The sequence below is a fragment of the Bufo gargarizans genome, chromosome 7, assembly GCF_014858855.1.
Source record: "Bufo gargarizans isolate SCDJY-AF-19 chromosome 7, ASM1485885v1, whole genome shotgun sequence".
Classification (NCBI taxonomy): Eukaryota; Metazoa; Chordata; class Amphibia; order Anura; family Bufonidae; genus Bufo; species Bufo gargarizans.
Genome location: NC_058086.1, coordinates 48,615,608 through 48,636,874, shown reverse-complemented (window position 1 = coordinate 48,636,874; position 21,267 = coordinate 48,615,608). Strand labels below are relative to the sequence as shown.

At 42.2% G+C, this 21,267-nt stretch overlaps 1 protein-coding gene across 1 annotated transcript in view; it reads right to left on the bottom strand.

Annotated features, from left to right (window-relative positions):
- Positions 1-7,048: 7,048 nt before the first annotated feature.
- DAB1 (DAB adaptor protein 1) overlaps positions 7,049-21,267 on the bottom strand; it is a 220,144-nt gene continuing 205,925 nt past the window's right edge. The window contains exons 11-14 of the mRNA XM_044302379.1: positions 14,171-14,716; positions 11,888-12,012; positions 10,330-10,425; positions 7,049-8,211 (exon numbers count right to left, since the gene is read on the bottom strand). Of these exons, the coding sequence (XP_044158314.1) occupies positions 10,345-10,425; positions 11,888-12,012; positions 14,171-14,716 (752 nt within the window). The 3' untranslated portion in view covers positions 7,049-8,211; positions 10,330-10,344. The remainder of the gene's footprint in view (positions 8,212-10,329; positions 10,426-11,887; positions 12,013-14,170; positions 14,717-21,267) is intronic.

Below are 21,267 nucleotides of genomic sequence, written 5' to 3'. Positions count from 1 at the left end.
TTTGAGAGTCTGAGATCCCACCGATTACTGGAAAAAAAAACAGAATGACTCAGATGATAGTTGTCGCCTTTGACTCTGATGTATTTTTACTATGCTGCCCTAAGATCAGGTTTGTACTTTTCCACAATTACTTTTCTTTTGGGGAAGACTTATACCTTCAGCATATGGCTAGCGCCATGGGCAGTAGAATGTCACCACAATATGCCAACCTGTTTATGGCCAAACTGGAGGAGGATTTTCTATTGACTTGCGCCACCAAACCTCTGGTGTACGATAGGTATATCGATGACCTCCTGCTGATCTGGTCTCGATCGGAAGAGGAACTACTGACATTTCATGAAAACTTCAACAAGTTTCCCCCGACCATCAGGCTCACTCTCGATTACTCCAAATTCCAGGTACATTTTCTGGACACTATCGTGTACATAAGGAACAAACATTAATCTGTCATAAACCCACAGGCCATCCAGCAGAGGCATAGCAAAAGGCTCATGGGTCCTGGTGCAAGAGTTCGGCTTGGGGGCCCCCCCTTCCATCAGTGCTTTGTGGCCAGGGGTAGGAAAATATTGAAACTGTCCCCCCATGCCAAATTCTTGACCTAACCCCTTTCCCTCCAGCCAGAGGTGTAACTTGACCAGCATGCACTTTCTATAATACTGGTGTCTTCTTATCCGACACCCCATGAGCGATGGCATAGCGGAGGACATTGCTGCATGTAATAATTTTGTATTTATTTTATGCACTAACAGCGCTGTACAGACATTATCATCACCTGCTGAGGCCCAGTGGAGCTCAAAATTTAGGGTTCCCTTATAAGTCTGTCTTTGGAGTGTGGGAGGAAACCCACGCAAACACGGGGTGAACATACAAACTCCATGCAGATGGTGCCCTTGGTCAGATTCAAATCCAGGACCCCAGCGCTGGAAGGCACCAGTGCTAACCACTGAACCACCACTGAGCCACCGCTAACCGCTGAGCTACCGCTAACCACTGAGCCACCGCTAACCGCTGAGCTACCGCTAACCGCTGAGCCACCGCTAACCACTGAGCCATCGCTAACCACTGAGCCACTGCTAACCGATGAGCTACCGCTAACCACTGAGCCACCGCTAACCGCTGAGCTACTGCTAACCACTGAGCCACCGCTAACCGCTGAGCTACCGCTAACCGCTGAGCTACCGCTAACCGCTGAGCCACCGCTAACCACTGAACCACCGCTAACTGCTTAGACACCGCTAACCACTGAGCCATCGCTAACCACTGAGCCATTGCTAACCACTGAGCCACCGCTAACCGATGAGCTACCGCTAACCACTGAGCCACCGCTAACCACTGAGCCACCGCTAACCGATGAGCTACCGCTAACCGCTGAGCCACCGCTAACCACTGAACCACCGCTAACTGCTGAGACACCGCTAACCACTGAGCCATCGCTAACCACTGAGCCATCGCTAACCACTGAGCCACCGCTAACCGATGAGCTACCGCTAACCACTGAGCCACCGCTAACCGCTGAGCTACTGCTAACCACTGAGCCACCGCTAACCGCTGAGCTACCGCTAACCGCTGAGCCACCGCTAACCACTGAACCACCGCTAACTGCTGAGACACCGCTAACCACTGAGCCATCGCTAACCACTGAGCCATCGCTAACCACTGAGCCACTGCTAACCGCTGAGCTACCGCTAACCGCTGAGCCACCGTGCTGTCCATGTAATAGCAGCGGTCTCCTCTGCTAGCTATCTGCCGATTGCCGGGGGGAACGCTTCCCTCCTGATAATCGCTAGCAGCATCGGGGTGTCTAAGCTGCAATATGTTTTCCAGCAAAGCTTTGACTACATTTACACAATATAGAATAGAGAGAGATTTTCTGTCTGTCCTTAGTACTTACTATGCAACAGATATATCTCAGCAGCGTCACCATAGTTGGTATTCTGCTGCAGAAGAGCGCACATTTCAAGTCACTCTTCACTTGCACAATGTGACACTGACCTGTGAGATCATTGTTAATAATTGACAACTTTTAGGGGAATTTGTTCCATGTTTTTTGTTAAAATTTACATAGAAAGAAAGAAAGGGAAGCCAAATACAAGTGACAACAATGAAGACTTAACTGTCTGCAAATAAACTTTTATCTTTAAGAACAAAAGCTCTTTAGGGCCACGGACTGGATGGCTGCCCTAACAATGTCTGACCCTTGCAACAAAGGCTTGGGGGGGAAGCAAAAAACAGAAACTGTTTGAGATGTGTATGCAGGAGATAGGCTTCTCATTGTGGAGAATGCAAAGTTGGGGCAGTTTTCAATGAATAATGGTTTGTATGGGATGCAGTTATATTCTTATACATAGGAGGCAGTATTATAGTAATTATCTTGTACATAGGAACAGTATTATAGCAGTTATATTCTTGTACATAGGGCAAGTATTATAGTAGTTATATTCTTGTACATAGGAGGCAGTATTATAGTAGTTATATTCTTGTACATAGGAGCAGTATTATAGTAGTTATATTCTTGTACATAGGAGCAGTATTATAGTAGTTATATTCTTGTACATAGGAGCAGTATTATAGTAGTTATATTCTTGTACATAGGAGCAGTATTATAGTAGTTATATTCTTGTACATAGGAGCAGTATTATAGTAGTTATATTCTTGTACATAGGAGCAGTATTATAGTAGTTATATTCTTGTACATAGGAGGCAGTATTATAGTAGTTATATTCTTGTACATAGGAGGCAGTATTATAGTAGTTATATTCTTGTACATAGGAGGCAGTATTATAGTAGTTATATTCTTGTACATAGGAGCAGTATTATAGTAGTTATATTCTTGTACATAGGAGCAGTATTATAGTAGTTATATTCTTGTACAGAGGAGCAGTATTATAGTAGTTATATTCTTATACATAGGAGCAGTATTATAGTAGTTATATTCTACTCAATAGGAGGCAGTATTATAGTAGTTATATTCTTGTCCATTGTCCATAGGAGCAGTATTATAGGTGACACAATCAAATCCATAATTTTATATATCAAACCTTATAAGTAACACAGGAGACGTTTTTACGGTGGTATAAAACTTGGTTGGAATTTGGCTTTTCCATTGCTGACATGATGCTACTTTTATTGAGTCAGTAAAATGCAATCTCTCTTTGATCGATCGCTATCTTGACTGAGAAAAGGTTACGAGAAGGTGCTAAAGTTTTTCTGTCTCATGGAGAATCATCATCTTGTTTTACACTTCTGATTCTCTCCTCTTACAAAAATAGAGACCGGGGAAGGTGCATTGATTACGTAGGCAGCCAGACCCAGAATTTGAAGAGGAGCCCTGCGGGCAGGAGGGCCACTGTGGCTAGCAGTTGGTGCTTGCTGGGATTTTGTTTCCATTTATAACTAGATTGTGAACCCAGTAAGCAGCTCTCCCCTTTATCTGTTGACAGAGATATGACTGAAAGCTCCTGTGCCCCTTTCTTCCCATGTACCATTCATTATACTGGTGTTTTCACTTGTATGAAATGGCCCCTTGAGGGCCCTCAGGCACCAGTGGCCAGGGTCTGACAGCTTTGTCTGCACCTTTTATAGCTATGCCTTTAAGGGCTCTTGCACGTGGCCATAGCCGTTATTACGGTCTGCAAAACATTGATACCCGCCGGAATGAAATGTCCAGCCTCTAATAGAACAGTCCCATCCTTGTCCGTTTTGTGACCGCCCAGATGCCATGGTCACATTTGACCTACGGGATCCGGGGGGTTAAATGTGTGCAATCAATGTTATTGTTGATTGCATACATTAGCCTTGGGTGTGCTGTGCGCATCTTTTGGGGCACCATTGAAACTAATGGACCTGCACAAAATGCTGATCAGAGACGGACGTCCGAATACGTTCATGTACATGAGCCCCTGCTGTTGGGGAGCCTGGAGCTTCAATTCTAGACGGGGTGGAATTATGAAAAGAAACACAATCCCGCCATAATTTTATGGGTTTTGTTTTTACAGCGTTTCCTATGTGTTAAAACTGACCTTTTACTTTCATTCTACAGGTCGGTGATTACAACGATTGGAAAATATAGTATAGAAGGCAGAATCGTAAGGCATACGGTGCACTGTACAAATAGACACACCCAGTCTGAAAATTTTGGAATACAATTACATTTTGACAGGCACTCACTCGGATTAATGTGGATACAAAAATGCATTCCTAAAATAAAATACAAACTGTAAGAATAAAAACGAATAAAATACAGTGACATAAATTTAAGGGAGTACTTCTCTATAAGTAAATCTATGAATATAAGCAAATTAGATGGTCCACCTATAATAAAATCATGATCAAACTTGTCACTATATAAGGAAATGTTCACAAATGTTCGCATTGCTGTTCCTCTCAAAATCAATCGAGGTGTGTAGCAAATCCACTGGAATATACGGTAAGGTTCCCTTTTGTAATAGGCAATCCCAATAGTTGTACAGTCTCTCCAACGAGGTACCTCAATACATAGGTAAGTATTGGAACATTGGACTTGAAACAATGTTCGCGTTCAGATGAAATATGGTTATAAAGGAAAGAATGCATGCATGATCCGCTTAGGTATATAGCTGGATATTTACATCACATAAAATACAGCTCTTTTGTTATGGCAATATCATCATTTCATCATCGATGGATAATTACAGGCTGTTACTTACAATTCTGAAGTTTCAATGTGAGGAGCGGAGAATTGTGCCTCGGCGTGGCGTCCCACGTGGACTCCGGCACTGATGTACCTTACCTCCGCTACTTCTCTTCTTTAGAAGCGCTGCGGCTCTAGGATTAAGCCCATCACCTCTGCACTACATTGCCTAACATTGTGGTATGATCCATGGGAAATTGAGAAAATTGGTCAAAACTCCCTAAGTGCCCAAAGTAGTGGATTTAGAAAGCGCCCACCCCTTCCACCCTTGGTCCTTGAGGTTCTTTAATTCTAGACATAAGATACAATATTTGATCAGAATATTGATGTATTATAAAGCTTTTCAAGGTGACTTTTGGGTCAACCTATTGGACTGAACCTAGAGTTCTCCTCCTAGATGGTTACCATAAAAAGCTGCTAGATGACTCATACATCAAGTCTCTACCTTGGAAATCTTCTTCTTTGAAGTTAGGGTTAGGGTAGTTTAAGTAGTGGTTACTCTCACACATCATCTTGGTGCTGTTCACTGAATTATAAACTATTCTAAAAGAATGGAAGAAGCACCACATGTGCTCATTACCTTGCATTTCTTGATATCAATCTCAAAGGTGTTACAAGATATTTTTACTGATGACCTATCATCAGTATCTGATCAGTGGGGGCCTGACACTTGGTACCTTCACAGATCAGCAGTTTGAGAAGGCACAAGAACCCGCCATACCACCACGGGCTTCTCACAGCTTACCAAGCACAGTGCCGTACATTGTATAGCGGCTGTGCTTGGTATCACGCTCAGCCCCATTTACTTCTATGGGCATGAACTGCGCCTAGGCCATTGTGACCGATGAATGTGTCACATGGCCTAGGGAAAGCTGCAGAAAGGTGCGGTGCTACTGCGAGCGCCGATGCCTTCTCGAACAGCTGATCTGTGGGGATCCTTGGTGTCAGACCCTCTCCCCACTCAGATAAAAATATCTTGGAAAACCCCTTTAAAGGGTTGTTAGTTGGGCAGAATTATGGTGACAGAGGTAAAGGAAATTCCAGTCATCAAACATTTTACAGTGATATCCCCTTTTGGATACCAGTGATAATTGGCTTCAAACTAAAGCTCTGAGACATCAAAACCCTATATTTTATTTTTACAGAGGTCCGCAAATGTAACGTTTCCAAATATATTTCAATCTAACCAAGGGTGGAGCTTAGTGTCACATGACTGTGTGGACCTACCACCTGACACCTCGATAAGTAAAGGTTGTCAGTGGAGATAAGAAAATTTATCGATCTGGCTGGTGGGTTTAGGGCAAAGGAAAATTGATAGTCATAATAAAAAATTGCAAAAGCTTAATTTTCCTTTTTGCTCCAATATTTTTGCCCATTTTTTCTTTTTCTTGTTTCAGCCCCTCCAGTCTTTTTGATAAGCGCTAATTTAAATTTCAGACCATTTATGAGATAGAAATATATATATATATATATATATATATAGAAATATCCCACAATGGTATTGCTAATTATTTAAAAATGGAAATAGAAATATGCTAAAATATAGATTTGAGAAAACAATTGTCTAAAACCTAAGTCTCTGTGTCTTAAAGGCTTTGTACACCTTTGTGACCATTTTTATTATTATTGCATTGTACTCATTTTGAGCTAACAATATTTTTTTCAATTGGTCTTTCTTAAAAATTTGGAGCCCTTTTCTCTGTACAGGGTTGAGTTTTTCTTGTAACCGGGAATCTGAAGTTTCTCTCTGTCCTGTCAGGCAGCTTAGCTGATGGGCTCCTTATGAACACTCATTATACAGTACATCAGTTCTTATCTTACTGATAAGAATGTGGCTTAAATAAGTGTCTATTAACTTTAGTAATTTAGACATAAGGTTTATTAGATGACCCGCTCAAAGTGAACGTAAAAAGTATGATTCACACAGCTAAACAGTAAACCAGTTGTAACAGAATGGCTCAATATTTTATAATAAACACCAATTGAAAAAATATTTTTAGCTTAAAATGAGTAAAATGCAATCATAAAAAATAATTTCCCCCGAAGGTGTACACAGCCTTTAAGTAGATTCTCTAGTGTTCCAACAATTTTTCATTTTTAGCTCTCCAGTGTGCAAACCAGACAGAACCTTAGTTCAATAATGAAGGATAGTAGGATTTTTTTTCTATCAAGGCCAGAATTATTTTAGTCTTCCAGGGCTTCGGAGAACACTTTCTCGAGTCTCACAAGTAATTCGTTTTCTCCTAATAAAACAGAAATGGTCATACAAGAATCCCCATTCAGTTTATTAGATTTTGACAGGATAATTACTCAGCACTTGGAAAAAGAAATTGTGGTATGACCCTGTTTATGACACTTTATATTTTTTTCTGCTACAATGTAGCAGTAAATAAAAAAAAATAAAAACAAACAAAATAGCTTATATTTACAAAACCTGCCCTTTTTATGTGAATTATTTAAAGCCTTTCCCCATTTTCAAGAATTTCATGTCACGATTATAAAATAAAAATTATTATTTTTTTCCTAATGTACAAAAGAGACAGAGATGAGTTGTTTAATCACATAATTTTTTTCTTTCTTTCTTTTTTTTTTTTTATATAACAAAATTCATGCCTCGAAAGTTCCAGAAGAAAGTCTGATTATATCCAAATCCAGATTTGGAATTATTCCAGAGTTGTTGGGCAAATTAATAGTTTTCTTTTTTCTTTTTCAAAAATGGCACGAGTAGAAGAATCTTGTCTGCATAGCCGAACAGCAGCAAGGTTAAGTGCGGAGGAAAAATACCTCCCAACTCCTTAATTAGAAAGTTCCTTTGTCCATAATACCAATCTGGTCATTATAACGTCCCTTCTTCCATACAGTGTTTAGAATCTGGTCTAAAATGGTGCAGGTCTCGAATGTCCTCCCATCAGTCTTAGAGACCATATTATAAAAACAATATTCATTTTCTTATAGTACCCAGTGTTTGAAAAGTGTGACCCCACCCAACCCTTCACCCCTCCAAAAAAAAAGAAAAATGAAAAAAGTGTCTTGTCTAGCAACTTCTTGTGAAATAAAGAAATCTGCCTTCCATCGTTGAGATTTTCAAAACATTTCTAATAAAACATTAATAAAGAAAACCCAGTGTAAACTTCAGTCTCATCAGCCGGAACTTTTTGCTACATTATGTTTGTTTGTTTATAAAAAAAAAGAAACAAAGAACAAAAAACTTGTGGAAACATTAGTAAAATACTAAACACGTCGTCCTTCAGGAAAAAAAAAAAATAGCTTCATGATCAAGTCTAGAATCAACGTTCCTTGCAGAAGCTTTCAAGTTAATGATGTTAGAGCCTATGTGTGGTTTTGCGGTTCACCCTTGTGCTCCGTTCACCAGGGTTTTTCTTCTTTCAGGAGGCCGGTTAAACCCATTGTTATGGTCAATTGCTGCCATCAACGTGCCATAGCCAGCCCTATGTTCAGTCAAGTCTTGGAGCATTGTGAGCTTGTTAACTCTATTTATTAGGTCTTCTGATCTGAGCATAGACAGGTTCTTCTGATCTGACCTGCGGGTGGGGAAAAAAATATTAGCTTGACTTCTAACATCACCTGTATGTACAAATGTTACCTGCATCTGGACCAGCAAGGAAATAATCAATAACCATCTAGATATCAGGGAGATATAATTACACTCTAGACACCAGGTTTCTAAATATTAACCCACTAGATGCCAGGGTCATATAATAACATACTAGACACCACGCTTAAAGGGTAACTGTCATTTTTTTTATAAAAAAATCTATTTTATCAAATGTTTTTGCTGCAGCAGCATTATGCATAGAGCAATCTTTAGTTTCTTCACATACCACTGTTTTCCTTGAGTTTTTCCCTTAGTTACGGCTGTTTAAACATTTACAATATGAGGACCTTCCCAAGATGGCTCCTCTGCCAGTTCTCTGAGGCCAAAACTGCTTTCCCTCACTTCCTATACACACTTGCTGTAGACAGCAGCTCCCTGCCAGCCAATCAGATTGGATTACTGAGAGACACGCCTCCTCACTCTGAAGCCTAATGCAGGCATGCAGTGTGAAGGACCGCCCCTCCGTCTTCTGTTTATACTAAAAGGAAGACAGACAAGTCCTAGTAACGGTCTTTAAAGGGAGCAGTGGAAAGAGACAGGGGACAGTAATGAAAGCTGTTATTATAAGGTAATTACAGATCTTTTGACAATCATTGACAGATTAACTCAGGTATACATGCCGAGCTCTAATAACTAGCAAATAAATAAAAAATATGACAGTTAAACTTTAAATGTATTAACCCATTAGATACCAGGGAGATATGATTACACACTAGACACCAGGATTATAATTATTAACCCACTAGGTATCAGGGATATAGGATTACATATTAGACTCCAGGGTTACAATTATCACCCCTTCAGATACCAGGGAAATATCATAAAATACTAGACACCAAAGTTATAATTATGAACCTACTAGATACCAGAGAGATATAATGACATACTAGACACCAAGGTTGCATGTTTTAATACTCTAGATCTGGGATGGACACCCTTCGGCTCTCCAGCTGTTGCAATACTACAACTCCCAGCATGCCAAGACTGCCTACAGCTATCAGCCTATAGGAGGACATGGTGGGAATTGTAGTTCTACAACAGCTGGAGAGCCGTAGGTTGGCAATCCCTGCACTAGATCATGAGGATATTCTTAATAATCTACTAGACCGCAGAGATATTGCCATTAAAGGGTTTTCCAGTGAGATAAACACATTTTATACAATGGTTTATCTTTTATCCTCTATTTGGTTAATAAATAATAATAATAATATAATAATAATTCTTATTATTATCATATGGAATAGATACTGGGATTACTATAATTAAACCAACTAGTTCTCCTAAATATTACAATTACAACCTCACTAGACTCTTAACTCAATAGACCCTGCTGATGCCATTATTAACCTCCTGGACACCAGGGATGTGCAATTAGAATAAGGGTTCATGCACACGATCCCCTCCATCTTGTGGTCTGCAAATCGCGGATCCGTAATACAAGGATCCCGGCTGAGTGCATGCCACCATTTAGTTTTTAAATGTCCTCTCCGTCTGCAAAACAGACATAAATAGGACATGTTCTATTTTTTTGCGGGGTCACAGAACGTCCAGCTGTCCACATCTTTTGTGGCCCGATTGAAATGAATGTGTCTGCATCCGGTCCACAAAAAGTGCAGATCTGATGTGTTCAGAAACTATAGCAGGATCCCACATAAGCTGATAAATCATGACACCAACTAGATGGCATGGATCTTATTTATTAACTGACTTACCACCAGCGATGCTGTAATTTGTCCACTAAGCAGCTGAAACGGTATTATCACTAAACATACCAGACTCCATCAATGTAATTCTGACATTTAATAGATACAAGAAGACATTAATGATAACAAAATTTTTGCGGTGGTTGTCAGGTGCTGAATTAATATTGTTTGGTTCCATTTGTGCCCCCCTCCCACATTACATTATACACTATAAAAACTCATGAAAATCAGTTTCCGGTGATGTCATGAACAAGTACGAAACAGACACAAAGCAATGAAATGGTGAGATGGATACAAAGTAGCAAAACACAACAATAATAGGAGGAAGGACAGGTACCTACCCCAGTCTGTGCTCTCTAGCTACCGACCTGTGGGCTTATAGAGTCACCACTGGGCTCACCTACATCAGCAGAGGATGACGCCTGAGGAGCATCAGGCTACAATGCAAGAAGAGAAGGACAAAAGGAGGCAAAGTTCAGTTTAGTACAGAAAGAAGATAAAGCGTTAGGAGCGTCAATGGGAGTGGATGTTATGTGGTTTCCACCACCCTTATTGCAGATGTCATATCCCTTGGGGTTAATGCCCACTGTGCCTGATCAGGAGCTCTCAACAGAACAGAGGTCTCCAACCTACGGTTCTCCAGTCATCGTTAAATGATAACACCCAGCATGTGCCGGCCCAGGAGCCGCCACAATAGACAGCATTAGTGGTCACATGTGGTTGATAGCACGTGTCCTTTCTTAAAAACACAAGGTCAGAAAAAAAAGAGAAGGGGGGAGAAGTCATATGACTTGAACCACATGCAGGAGCCATCTTTGGACATCAAGTACCTCCACCTAGATAAGACCTAGTAAACTGTGACCACCATCTCCATGTAGAACTAGTCTAGGGCGAGCCAAACAATTTGACAGGGTTGGTTGACCATCTAAAATGTATGGGGTGTCCAGGCTCTCAGAGGTTATGGGAGATATGGATAGGTCAGTAGGAATTCAACATGTCCAATCCTTTTCTTCACCAGAGGACACTTAAGGGGACAGCTTTCTCCTCTCTCCTCATTCAGACCATAGGCCGGCTCAGCTGAGCCAAGCATGCACGTGTATGGAGTTGAGAAAGATAGCTTTGGCCAGGCAAGCTTTTGACAGGTATCTCATGAGCATGGCCAGCTTTAGTCTGAAACTTTGTTTAACTGCTTGAACATTTTGACTCTGAGGCCTTCACTATGGATCGTTCAACGAGAGCAGATGTCGGGATAAGGATCAAGCAGCTGTATGTCAACATGTCCAATCCTTTTGTTTTCAGGGGAGATAATCTATACCAGAGTCTGGCAGCAGTTTATAGTCTCCCTGCTGAAAATAAGTGTGCATGTGTATAGGGGGTCGGGAGGAATGGGATCATAATGGCAATAATTAAGGCTGCCTGAACAGCGGCACAAAACAATCACTGGAAAAGAATGTGGCGATGGGTCGCCACTACATCACGGTGGACATCAGATGTGGTCATGTAGAGTAGCCTGAGTGTAAACATTCTTACTTTTTGTAAGTTACCCATGACATTACAATGATGGTCCATCACCTCCAGAGCTTACAGCAGCTTTTGGAATTTTAACCTTACGATCACATTTTTATTTGATACCTCTTACCCACAAAAGATTATGAAAATGCTCCTTATCTCCGGTGACATCAGGAGACCTTGTCTCATAAAACATCTTTAATCTTATTCAGACTGGTCCTTCCAGAACACGTGATCAAACCAATGACTAACGCATTTTTGGGGCATCAAAAAAGAAATCTTATAAAACGGACCCTGTCCCTTCATCTACCAAGGAAATAAATTTTGTCTGCAGTTTTCTATTGTCTGGGGGGCGAAGGATTGAAAATGGAATATGTAAGAACAACTTACAGCATCTTCTACAGTTTTACTGGGACTTTCAAAGCCTTCTTCAAAGATGTCATCAGCGTTGGGATCACTTGTGTGAGACGCCGAGGACTTTGATGGGGAGCTCTGCCTTGGGGCTGGAGTAGGGGCTGGAGAAGACATTGGAAACAATAAGAACACATGCAAAACTCTCATGTATACATCAAGATTTTAAAATTCCCCCCCCCCCCCCACCAAAAAAATGTACGAAGAGTATTAAAATGACATTGAGAAAGAGCGCAGCTCTGGAGGACATGCTTAGGTGGAGAGCAAAGCATCATTTGTTAGAGGATAGATAAAGAACACGGTCTGTTATGAAAGCCATATTTCATTTTATATTACAGATTTGCCTGCCAGACGTTAAACAGACTCCATCAAATTCCTTTTGGAGTCAGTGGTTCGAAACTAATAATTTTCCTCTGCAGCCTGTTTGCTGTCTAAACCTGTTGAGATGCATTTTTCATACAGAAACAAATGCATCCATCAGGCGGCCGTATTTGGAGAAGGCGCCCGGAACAAAGTCTTTTATTTGGCGCCGTCTACATATGCAAGTGTGGCGGGATCCTATCTGGGGCGTCAGTGATGATTTTTTTTTCCTATCAAGGCAAATACCGCTGTCATTAATGCTCTGTCTAATGAAAAAGGACACTTCAAGTCGAGCCACGGGCGCGGAAAGAAACGGAGCGCCGCGGATGGATTCCTGAGACGGTAAATGAAGAGATTTGTCATTTACTGACAATCCGTTCAAGCTGGAGTAAAATGCTGATGGTAAAAAAATATATTGCTGCAACATTACTTGTAACAAAGTAGCACAAAAAGTTTTGCTAAAAAATTGCCTCTGCAGGATTTATTTACAAAAATTTGGCATTTTTTTTAGAAGTATACTATAAGGGTGACAGTAAAATAAAAATTAAATAAAGCACCCTGCGTGGTTGTCACTCCTTCCTGGGATCCTGTACTAATTCATATTCATTTTTTTCATGAAAAGTTCTGTAACTTTTTGTTTCATTTCCTCCCCATTTTTAAGATCTCTGTTTGTAGTGAACATATGCATTCTTACTTCGAATACCCGACCCCATGAAGTCCAGCTGACACCGGTGTGGAGAAAGCGCTGATTGTAACATTGTAACGAGCCTTGTGCCTTTTGCGCCTTGAACATATTCAGTTTGGGTTTTAACAAGATATTTGTATAGCTCTATTCACTGTCAGCCATCAGAGGTCACCAGGATGGCAAGAAATTGATGCACGGAATTGTAAAATGTTTCAGGATTTCACTTTCTTAAAATGAAAAATTCCTTTAAGCATTTTATAACAGTGTTTGCACCAATAAAAAAGAAGTCTGTGCAATGCGAGCCCTCCAGATGTCTTCTGATGCCAAGTAGCTAAAATTTCTAGTTCGCCATTTTTGTTCCTTATCTGTATCTGTAAAAGTTGGGTGACAACCAATATGACCACTAATACAATTTCCACAATGGTTGTCACTCATATTTCTTAGCAATGGGGTGCCTAGGGCCCAATGTACAGCTCACTCAGCAGCAGGCAGCAGCAAGACACTCAGGATGACTGATTATAGGGGTCCATGCAGTGACTTCGAGCAGGCAGACCCCTGAGGAAAGAGGATGCTGGCGGGACGACCTCTGTGCCTAGAAGTCTTCTCTGCCACCAATATTTGACTAGATAAACTAGATAAAGCTGCTTTCAATCAAGTGTGTGTGTGTGGGGGTGTCTTAAGCTTAGGGAACACCCCATCTCAGGTGCAGAACTGTTGCTGTAACGAGTGCCTGTGTGCCGTCACATGACCAGGACTAATTTGTATCCACTGCAATCAGATAATACATTGTACAATGGAAAGTGATACATTTTCAAAAATACTTTGTGTATCCATTCTTCACGGTTTTCAAGATCTCTGCTTACTGCATTCAGTAACTGTAGGAACTTTCCTTCTATTGAATGGCACCATGTTGAGAACACATAGGTGCACGTTACAGTAACAGTACAGTTATAGGACCTGTGTGTCCACCTCAGGACCAGGACAGATTGGTAGCCACTAGAAGGAAATAATGAAAGTTCCTATTGAATGAAGCATCAGAAAACTATGAGGAATAGATACAAAAAGTATATTGTAAAATTGTATCAGCAGTGTCCATTGAACAGTCATCTTAATTTGGTGACACCGAAATATCCCTTTGTTTGGAAAGACGAGACTTTAGGGTCCGTAGGGGCTACAGAAGCACCATGACAGCTCAGCGTGCTGACTCTGCTACTTACGTGAGTTAGTTGACGGTGAAGTGGAAGTCATAGGCGTCAAGTTTAATTGTGAGATATCAAAGTCGTCACAGTCGTCTGTATCCTGAGCCAACCCAACTTTGTCGAAGTAGCTTGAGAAGGCCTCTGAGGTACAAGAGAGGGACTGTTGATCTGGCTGCCGGGATGGCACCGGAGGGGGGTTCACCATCTGAAAATCCTTAAACATCTCTTTCGTTACTTTCTGGCCGAGTTGTAGAGGACTTGATCGCAATGAGTCAGTGGTTGGTGGAACGGCGGCTACTGGGGCAGTAGTACCTTGGAACATGGCTGCTTGGAAAGGCAATACAGTTTGTGTTGGCATGAAGGCAGTAGGTGGAAACTGGCCCGGAAGGGTTGGCCATGGCTGTTGCTGAGTAGGAGGGTAAAGGCCCGGTTGAGCCCATGCTATTGTTTGGCTTCCCTGCATGACCTGAGCAACTGGAGACTGACCACCAAGGACCATTTGTGGTTGTATCAATGGTTGTTGTCCCCAGAATGAAGGCTGGACAGCTCCCATCGCAACGTAGCCTTAAGAAAATCATAAGAAAACACAATGAGACATTGAAATCTAACAGAAGATGAAATGTGACTTCATTATAAATACATCACTGTCAGGAGAACCATGGACTTTATACACAGCACTCCCGCAGGCCAAACAGAGTATCACAGCTTGTCTATAGTATAAAAGGAGAACGTTACACTTTATGTACAGCACTCCCACAGGCAAAACAGAGTATCACAGCCTGTCTATAGTATAAAAGGAGAATGTTACACTTTATGTACAGCACTCCCATAGGCCAAACAGAGTATCACAGCCTGTCTATAGTATGATAGGAGAACGGTGCACTTTATGTTCAGCACTCCCATAGGCCAAACAGAGTATCGCAGCCTGTCTATAGTATAAAAGGAGAACGTTACACTTTGTGTACAGCACTCCCACAGGCCAAACAGAGTATCACAGCCTGTCTATAGTATAAAAGAAGAACGTTACACTTTATGTACAGCACTCCCATAGGCCAAACAGAGTATCACAGCCTGTCTATAGTATAAAAGGAGAATAGTGCACTTTATTTACAGCACTCCCGCAGGGCAAACAGAGTATCACATCCTGTCTATAGTATAAAAGGAGAACGGTGCACTTTATTTACAGCACTCCCGCAGGGCAAACAGAGTATCACAGCCTGTCTATAGTATAAAAGAACGGAGCACTTTATGTACAGCACTCCCACAGGCCAAACAGAGTATCACAGCCTGTCTATAATATAAAAGGAGAAAGTTACACTTTATGTACAGCACTCCCATAGGCCAAACAGAGTATCACAGCCTGTCTATAGTATAAAAGGAGAACAGTGCACTTTATGTACAGCACTCCTGCAGACCAAACAGAGTATCACAGCCTGTCTATAGTATAAAAGGAGAACGGTTCACTTTATGTACAGCACTCCCGCAGGGCAAACAGAGTATCACAGCCTGTCTATAGTATAAAAGGAGAAGAGTGCACTTTATGTACAGCACTCCCGCAGGGCAAACAGAGTATGACAACCTGTCACCTGTGTATAGGATATCAATAAATATATATGGAATGCTCTTAATACTTTGCAGTCTGTAGGGTCATAATAAAGATTTGCTGAACCCAGGCCCTTTAAAGCAACTATTTTGTTAATCCAGGAGAGAAAATGACAAGTGAACTTTTCCCTCCCTGTGAGAAACTCTAATTGACCAAACTATAGTAGGCCAAGAGGGTGTTTGCTATAGACTGTTGCAAAAGTCTTCATACCCGTTGAAATTGGATACAGGGAAGGCAATGGCAAGTGTTATTCACCAAGGCTCTTCTGTTGTGGGTTCTGATTGGTTGATGAACATATATTGGGAACTGCACATGTATTATATTTAAGCACAGGTAGCAGAGATGTTTTTCATTTATTTCATTACCTTTTGTTAATTAATGCATGATTGGCTTGTTAAATCAGGAAGGTTACTACAAAGAGCGGCTCAGAAGTCTGGAGGGACTAATGTGTCCGCATTATAGACGCCCATTAGTTTTAGTGCAGGGGGGATACGTACCACCAATGGGGGGGCCGGGGGTCGGTTACATATATGAAAAATCATTTACATGTTCTGGACTCATAGGGAACGAACATAAAAGCCGTCAAATTTCAATTTTCCAAAGACTGATTTTCAGGGTCACCCCACTGCACCCCTCCCTTAAATTAACGCCGTCCTTGTCTTTATCAGAGAGGTGTGAATTAATCATGTCTTGTAAATCTCGACATTAAACCTTCCCAGGAGGCCGAGCTCCGCGCCGCTAAAGAGGTTAAGGGACTAATTTGTAGGGAGTCTTTGCAGAGTGCTAAGGGTTAATTTAAAGCTGACACCTCGGTGATATCATCCATCTTGTTTTAATGCGCTCGTCATGGAAGCTATGCATATATAATAGCCCTGCCGATCGGGGGAGGGGGGGTCTCTAGTAATCAGGAGCTGTCAGTAAAGGGGGCATTTTTCTTCTCCTGTTATCAGATGGAAACCGTAATTCCGGGATTGGGAGAATCTTCTCGTAAACCTAACGAGTCGTTAAATAAATTGATGTTTCAATTGAGGTGAATAAAAATAGACGTGTCAGATGCCAGATGGTGGTGGACGATGGATGGCACCAGCTGGGTAGGCAATGCTGGGACTTGTAGTCCACTTGTATTTATTATACTGCAGAAGGCTTATAAGGAGAGTAATAACGGGGTCGGCAACTAAGCAGAATTTGGTGGGTGAGCGTCTGGATTCAGGGGTGTGGTAGCAGTATTATTTAGGCACTGTATTGCACAGTATGGTGGTATTATGGAGTACATCACTATATGGCCGTATTAGGTGGGTACTGTTTTTTGCACAGAGTGATGCTATTATAGCGTACATCACTGTATGGCTGTATTATTTGGTCACCTCATTTGCACAGTACGGAGGTTTTGTGGAGTACATCACTCTGTGTTTTGCACATCGTGGTGGCATAGATTAGATCACTATATGGCCACAATATGGCATCATTTGTGCACAATATGGTACTATTGTACAGTATAATATTCTACAAGAGCATTGTTTGGGTACTGGTATATGCACAATATTATGGTATTATGTATTACATCACTATACGGCAGTATTATTTGTGCACAGCATGAAGAAATTATGGAGTATGTCACAGTATGGCAGTATTAAGACTTAGTGAGTATATCACCCTATGGCAGTATTACTTGGGCACTGTATGTGCGCCTCATTCTATGGCAGCATTATTTGGCAACTGCATTTACATACTATGGAGGTATTATTTGGGCACTATATGGCACTACTGTCTATATACAGTGTGGTGGCATTATTGAGTACATCACTGTATGGCAATATTATTTGTTTTACATTTCCCTCCATTTACATAAAAAGGGATGAAGGCAATGTTTTATTAGTCGCCTCCATATATGTTTGGGAGAGGCTGATATGCTGTATATGTCAGCATCAGGGAAGGTTCACATCTAGAGAACTGAGATGTGTCAGAAGACATGATTGGTAAGGGTCCATGTTCTTAGACTCTCGCCGATCACTAGAACAAGGGGGCCGTGATGCTCCTCCGAGTGCTGCGCCCCTTTGTCATCAGAGACGTAGTCAGAATGTCCCATTCACAATGCTTGGTTCATGGCTTCACATGATACAAAGTAACAATCATATTTTCTGAGATTTCTCATAACTCTTTTGGGAGAGAATTCTATTTGACGTCTGAACGAATCGCAAATTCCATATTTTGCAATCATGAAAGAGAGACTCTGCAGCAGAAAACCCTGCTTGTCTGGTCTGCAGAGTGTCCGTCCTGCTGGTCTGGTCTGCAGAGTGTCCGTCCTGCTGGTCTGGTCTGCAGAGTGTCCGTCCTGCTGGTCTGGTCTGCAGAGTGTCCGTCCTGCTGGTCTGGTCTGCAGAGTGTCCGTCCTGCTGGTCTGGTCTGCAGAGTGTCCGTCCTGCTGGTCTGGTCTGCAGAGTGTCCGTCCTGCTGGTCTGGTCTGCAGAGTGTCCGTCCTGCTGGTCTGGTCTGCAGAGTGTCCGTCCTGCTGGTCTGGTCTGCAGAGTGTCCGTCCTGCTGGTCTGGTCTGCAAAGTGTCCGTCCTGCTGGTCTGGTCTGCAAAGTGTCCGTCCTGCTGGTCAGACGCAGCACAGAGGGGCTGGATACTTATGCAGTATAATAATGGCCACTAGGTGGCGCTGCGGTGCTGTACTGCCTCATGAGAACCCCACAGTCTCTTTTCTAGGCTGCAGGCAGATGAGCAGATAGTCTTCAATTATGAATAAACTTATGGTCGACCTGCTGCATTGCTTAGAATTAAGTAAACGCCGCCATGCTTTATACTGAGTGACCGCGTCTAATTGTTTTGTGTGCTGCTTGGACGTGGAGAATTTCAGGGGCTCCGGTAGCGATTGCTCAGTGGATTCATGTGCAGCTGGTGCCACGAGGTCTGTCCGTCCAGGGTATATTTACAGGCAGGCATCAGATGTCACAATATTTCACCTGCGCCGTATTATCTGCATGTTAAAGTTAAGGTGCAGCGGCGGCCGTGTGGGCATCAAGAGCGACGCGGGTGCTGGACAGCTGGGTAAGCATAACCTGTATGAGGTGCCCAGGCATTGTGGGGGGCATTATAGGGGTTGAATTATGTGATTATTATTTTTTTCTCTATGACCACAGCGACCTTTTTCCGGATCCAGCAAACATCACGCCGCCGCCAGCGACACCCTGGATGAGTATTGGTACCGCCGTGTACCCTATGATAGAGTTCATTAGGTGGGACTGGGTGAGTGTAGTTATGCATTGGGCGAAGTTAGAGGCTTAGTGTAAAAAAAAATTGCTGCGCTGCTTAAATGCCCCCTCTTTATGTAAATTGGAGTCATGCATGTGGGTGGGGTGGGGGGGGGCGCAAATCTGAATCCTTGCCCCGGGTGCAGGAAAGCCGAGCTACACCTCTGCTGCCTACAAGGGTGCACCTAAAGGAGGGGTTGCACCAGGACACAGGTGCCAGTGGGGGACAAGAGCCCCTTCTGCCATTGTCTTAATGTTACTTAACTGCTGGGATAGCTTTGGGGTTGGTTCACATTTTGCAGCTGGGATCCAGAAGCTTCATATTATGCCAATACTTACCTACACTGATACATTGCAAGAAACACAGCAGCTGTGCGAGAAGAAGGTCAGGTAGGTCTCTGCAAAGGAGGGGGGGGGGGGATCAACTAGAGCTGTACCCCCATCTCATGGGCTCCACTGCAGCTGCCTAGTTTGCCTGCCTGGTTGCTAGACTCTAGTAAGGTCAAGTGTGTATGTCCGTATGCATCTGGCTATGTGCATGTGTAAGTATGGCTGTGTGCACGTGTCGGTACATACTTGTGTCTGTGTGTATGTATATGGCTGTGTGCAGATCTCTTTCTGTGTGTGTGTGTGTATATATATATATATATATATATATATATATATACAGGGAGTGCAGAATTATTAGGCAAATGAGTATTTTGACCACATCATCCTCTTTATGCATGTTGTCTTACTCCAAGCTGTATAGGCTCGAAAGCCTACTACCAATTAAGCATATTAGGTGATGTGCATCTCTGTAATGAGAAGGGGTGTGGTCTAATGACATCAACACCCTATATCAGGTGTGCATAATTATTAGGCAACTTCCTTTCCTTTGGCAAAATGGGTCAAAAGAAGGACTTGACAGGCTCAGAAAAGTCAAAAATAGTGAGATATCTTGCAGAGGGATGCAGCACTCTTAAAATTGCAAAGCTTCTGAAGCGTGATCATCGAACAATCAAGCGTTTCATTCAAAATAGTCAACAGGGTCGCAAGAAGCGTGTGGAAAACCAAGGCGCAAAATAACTGCCCATGAACTGAGAAAAGTCAAGCGTGCAGCTGCCAAGATGCCACTTGCCACCAGTTTGGCCATATTTCAGAGCTGCAACATCACTGGAGTGCCCAAAAGCACAAGGTGTGCAATACTCAGAGACATGGCCAAGGTAAGAAAGGCTGAAAGACGACCACCACTGAACAAGACACACAAGCTGAAACGTCAAGACTGGGCCAAGAAATATCTCAAGACTGATTTTTCTAAAGTTTTATGGACTGATGAAATGAGAGTGAGTCTTGATGGGCCAGATGGCTGGATTGGTAAAGGGCAGAGAGCTCCAGTCCGACTCAGACGCCAGCAAGGTGGAGGTGGAGTACTGGATTTGGGCTGGTATCATCAAAGATGAGCTTGTGGGGCCTTTTCGGGTTGAGGATGGAGTCAAGCTCAACTCCCAGTCCTACTGCCAGTTTCTGGAAGACACCTTCTTCAAGCAGTGGTACAGGAAGAAGTCTGCATCCTTCAAGAAAAACATGATTTTCATGCAGGACAATGCTCCATCACACGCGTCCAAGTACTCCACAGCGTGGCTGGCAAGAAAGGGTATAAAAGAAGAAAATCTAATGACATGGCCTCCTTGTTCACCTGATCTGAACCCCATTGAGAACCTGTGGTCCATCATCAAATGTGAGATTTACAAGGAGGGAAAACAGTCCACCTCTCTGAACAGTGTCTGGGAGGCTGTGGTTGCTGCTGCACGCAATGTTGATGGTGAACAGATCAAAACACTGACAGAATCCATGGATGGCAGGCTTTTGAGTGTCCTTGCAAAGAAAGGTGACTATATTGGTCACTGATTTGTTTTTGTTTTGTTTTTGAATGTCAGAAATGTATATTTGTGAATGTTGAGATGTTATATTGGTTTCACTGGTAAAAATAAATCATTGAAATGGGTATATATTTGTTTTTTGTTAAGTTGCCTAATAATTATGCACAGTAATAGTCACCTGCACACACAGATATCCCCCTAAAATAGCTAAAACTAAAAACAAACTAAAAACTACTTCCAAAAATATTCAGCTTTGATATTGAGTTTTTTGGGTTCATTGAGAACATGGTTGTTGTTCAATAATAAAATTAATCCTCAAAAATACAACTTGTCTAATAATTCTGCACTCCCTGTATATATATATAGTGCCTTGAAAAAGTATTGTTACCCCTTTACAT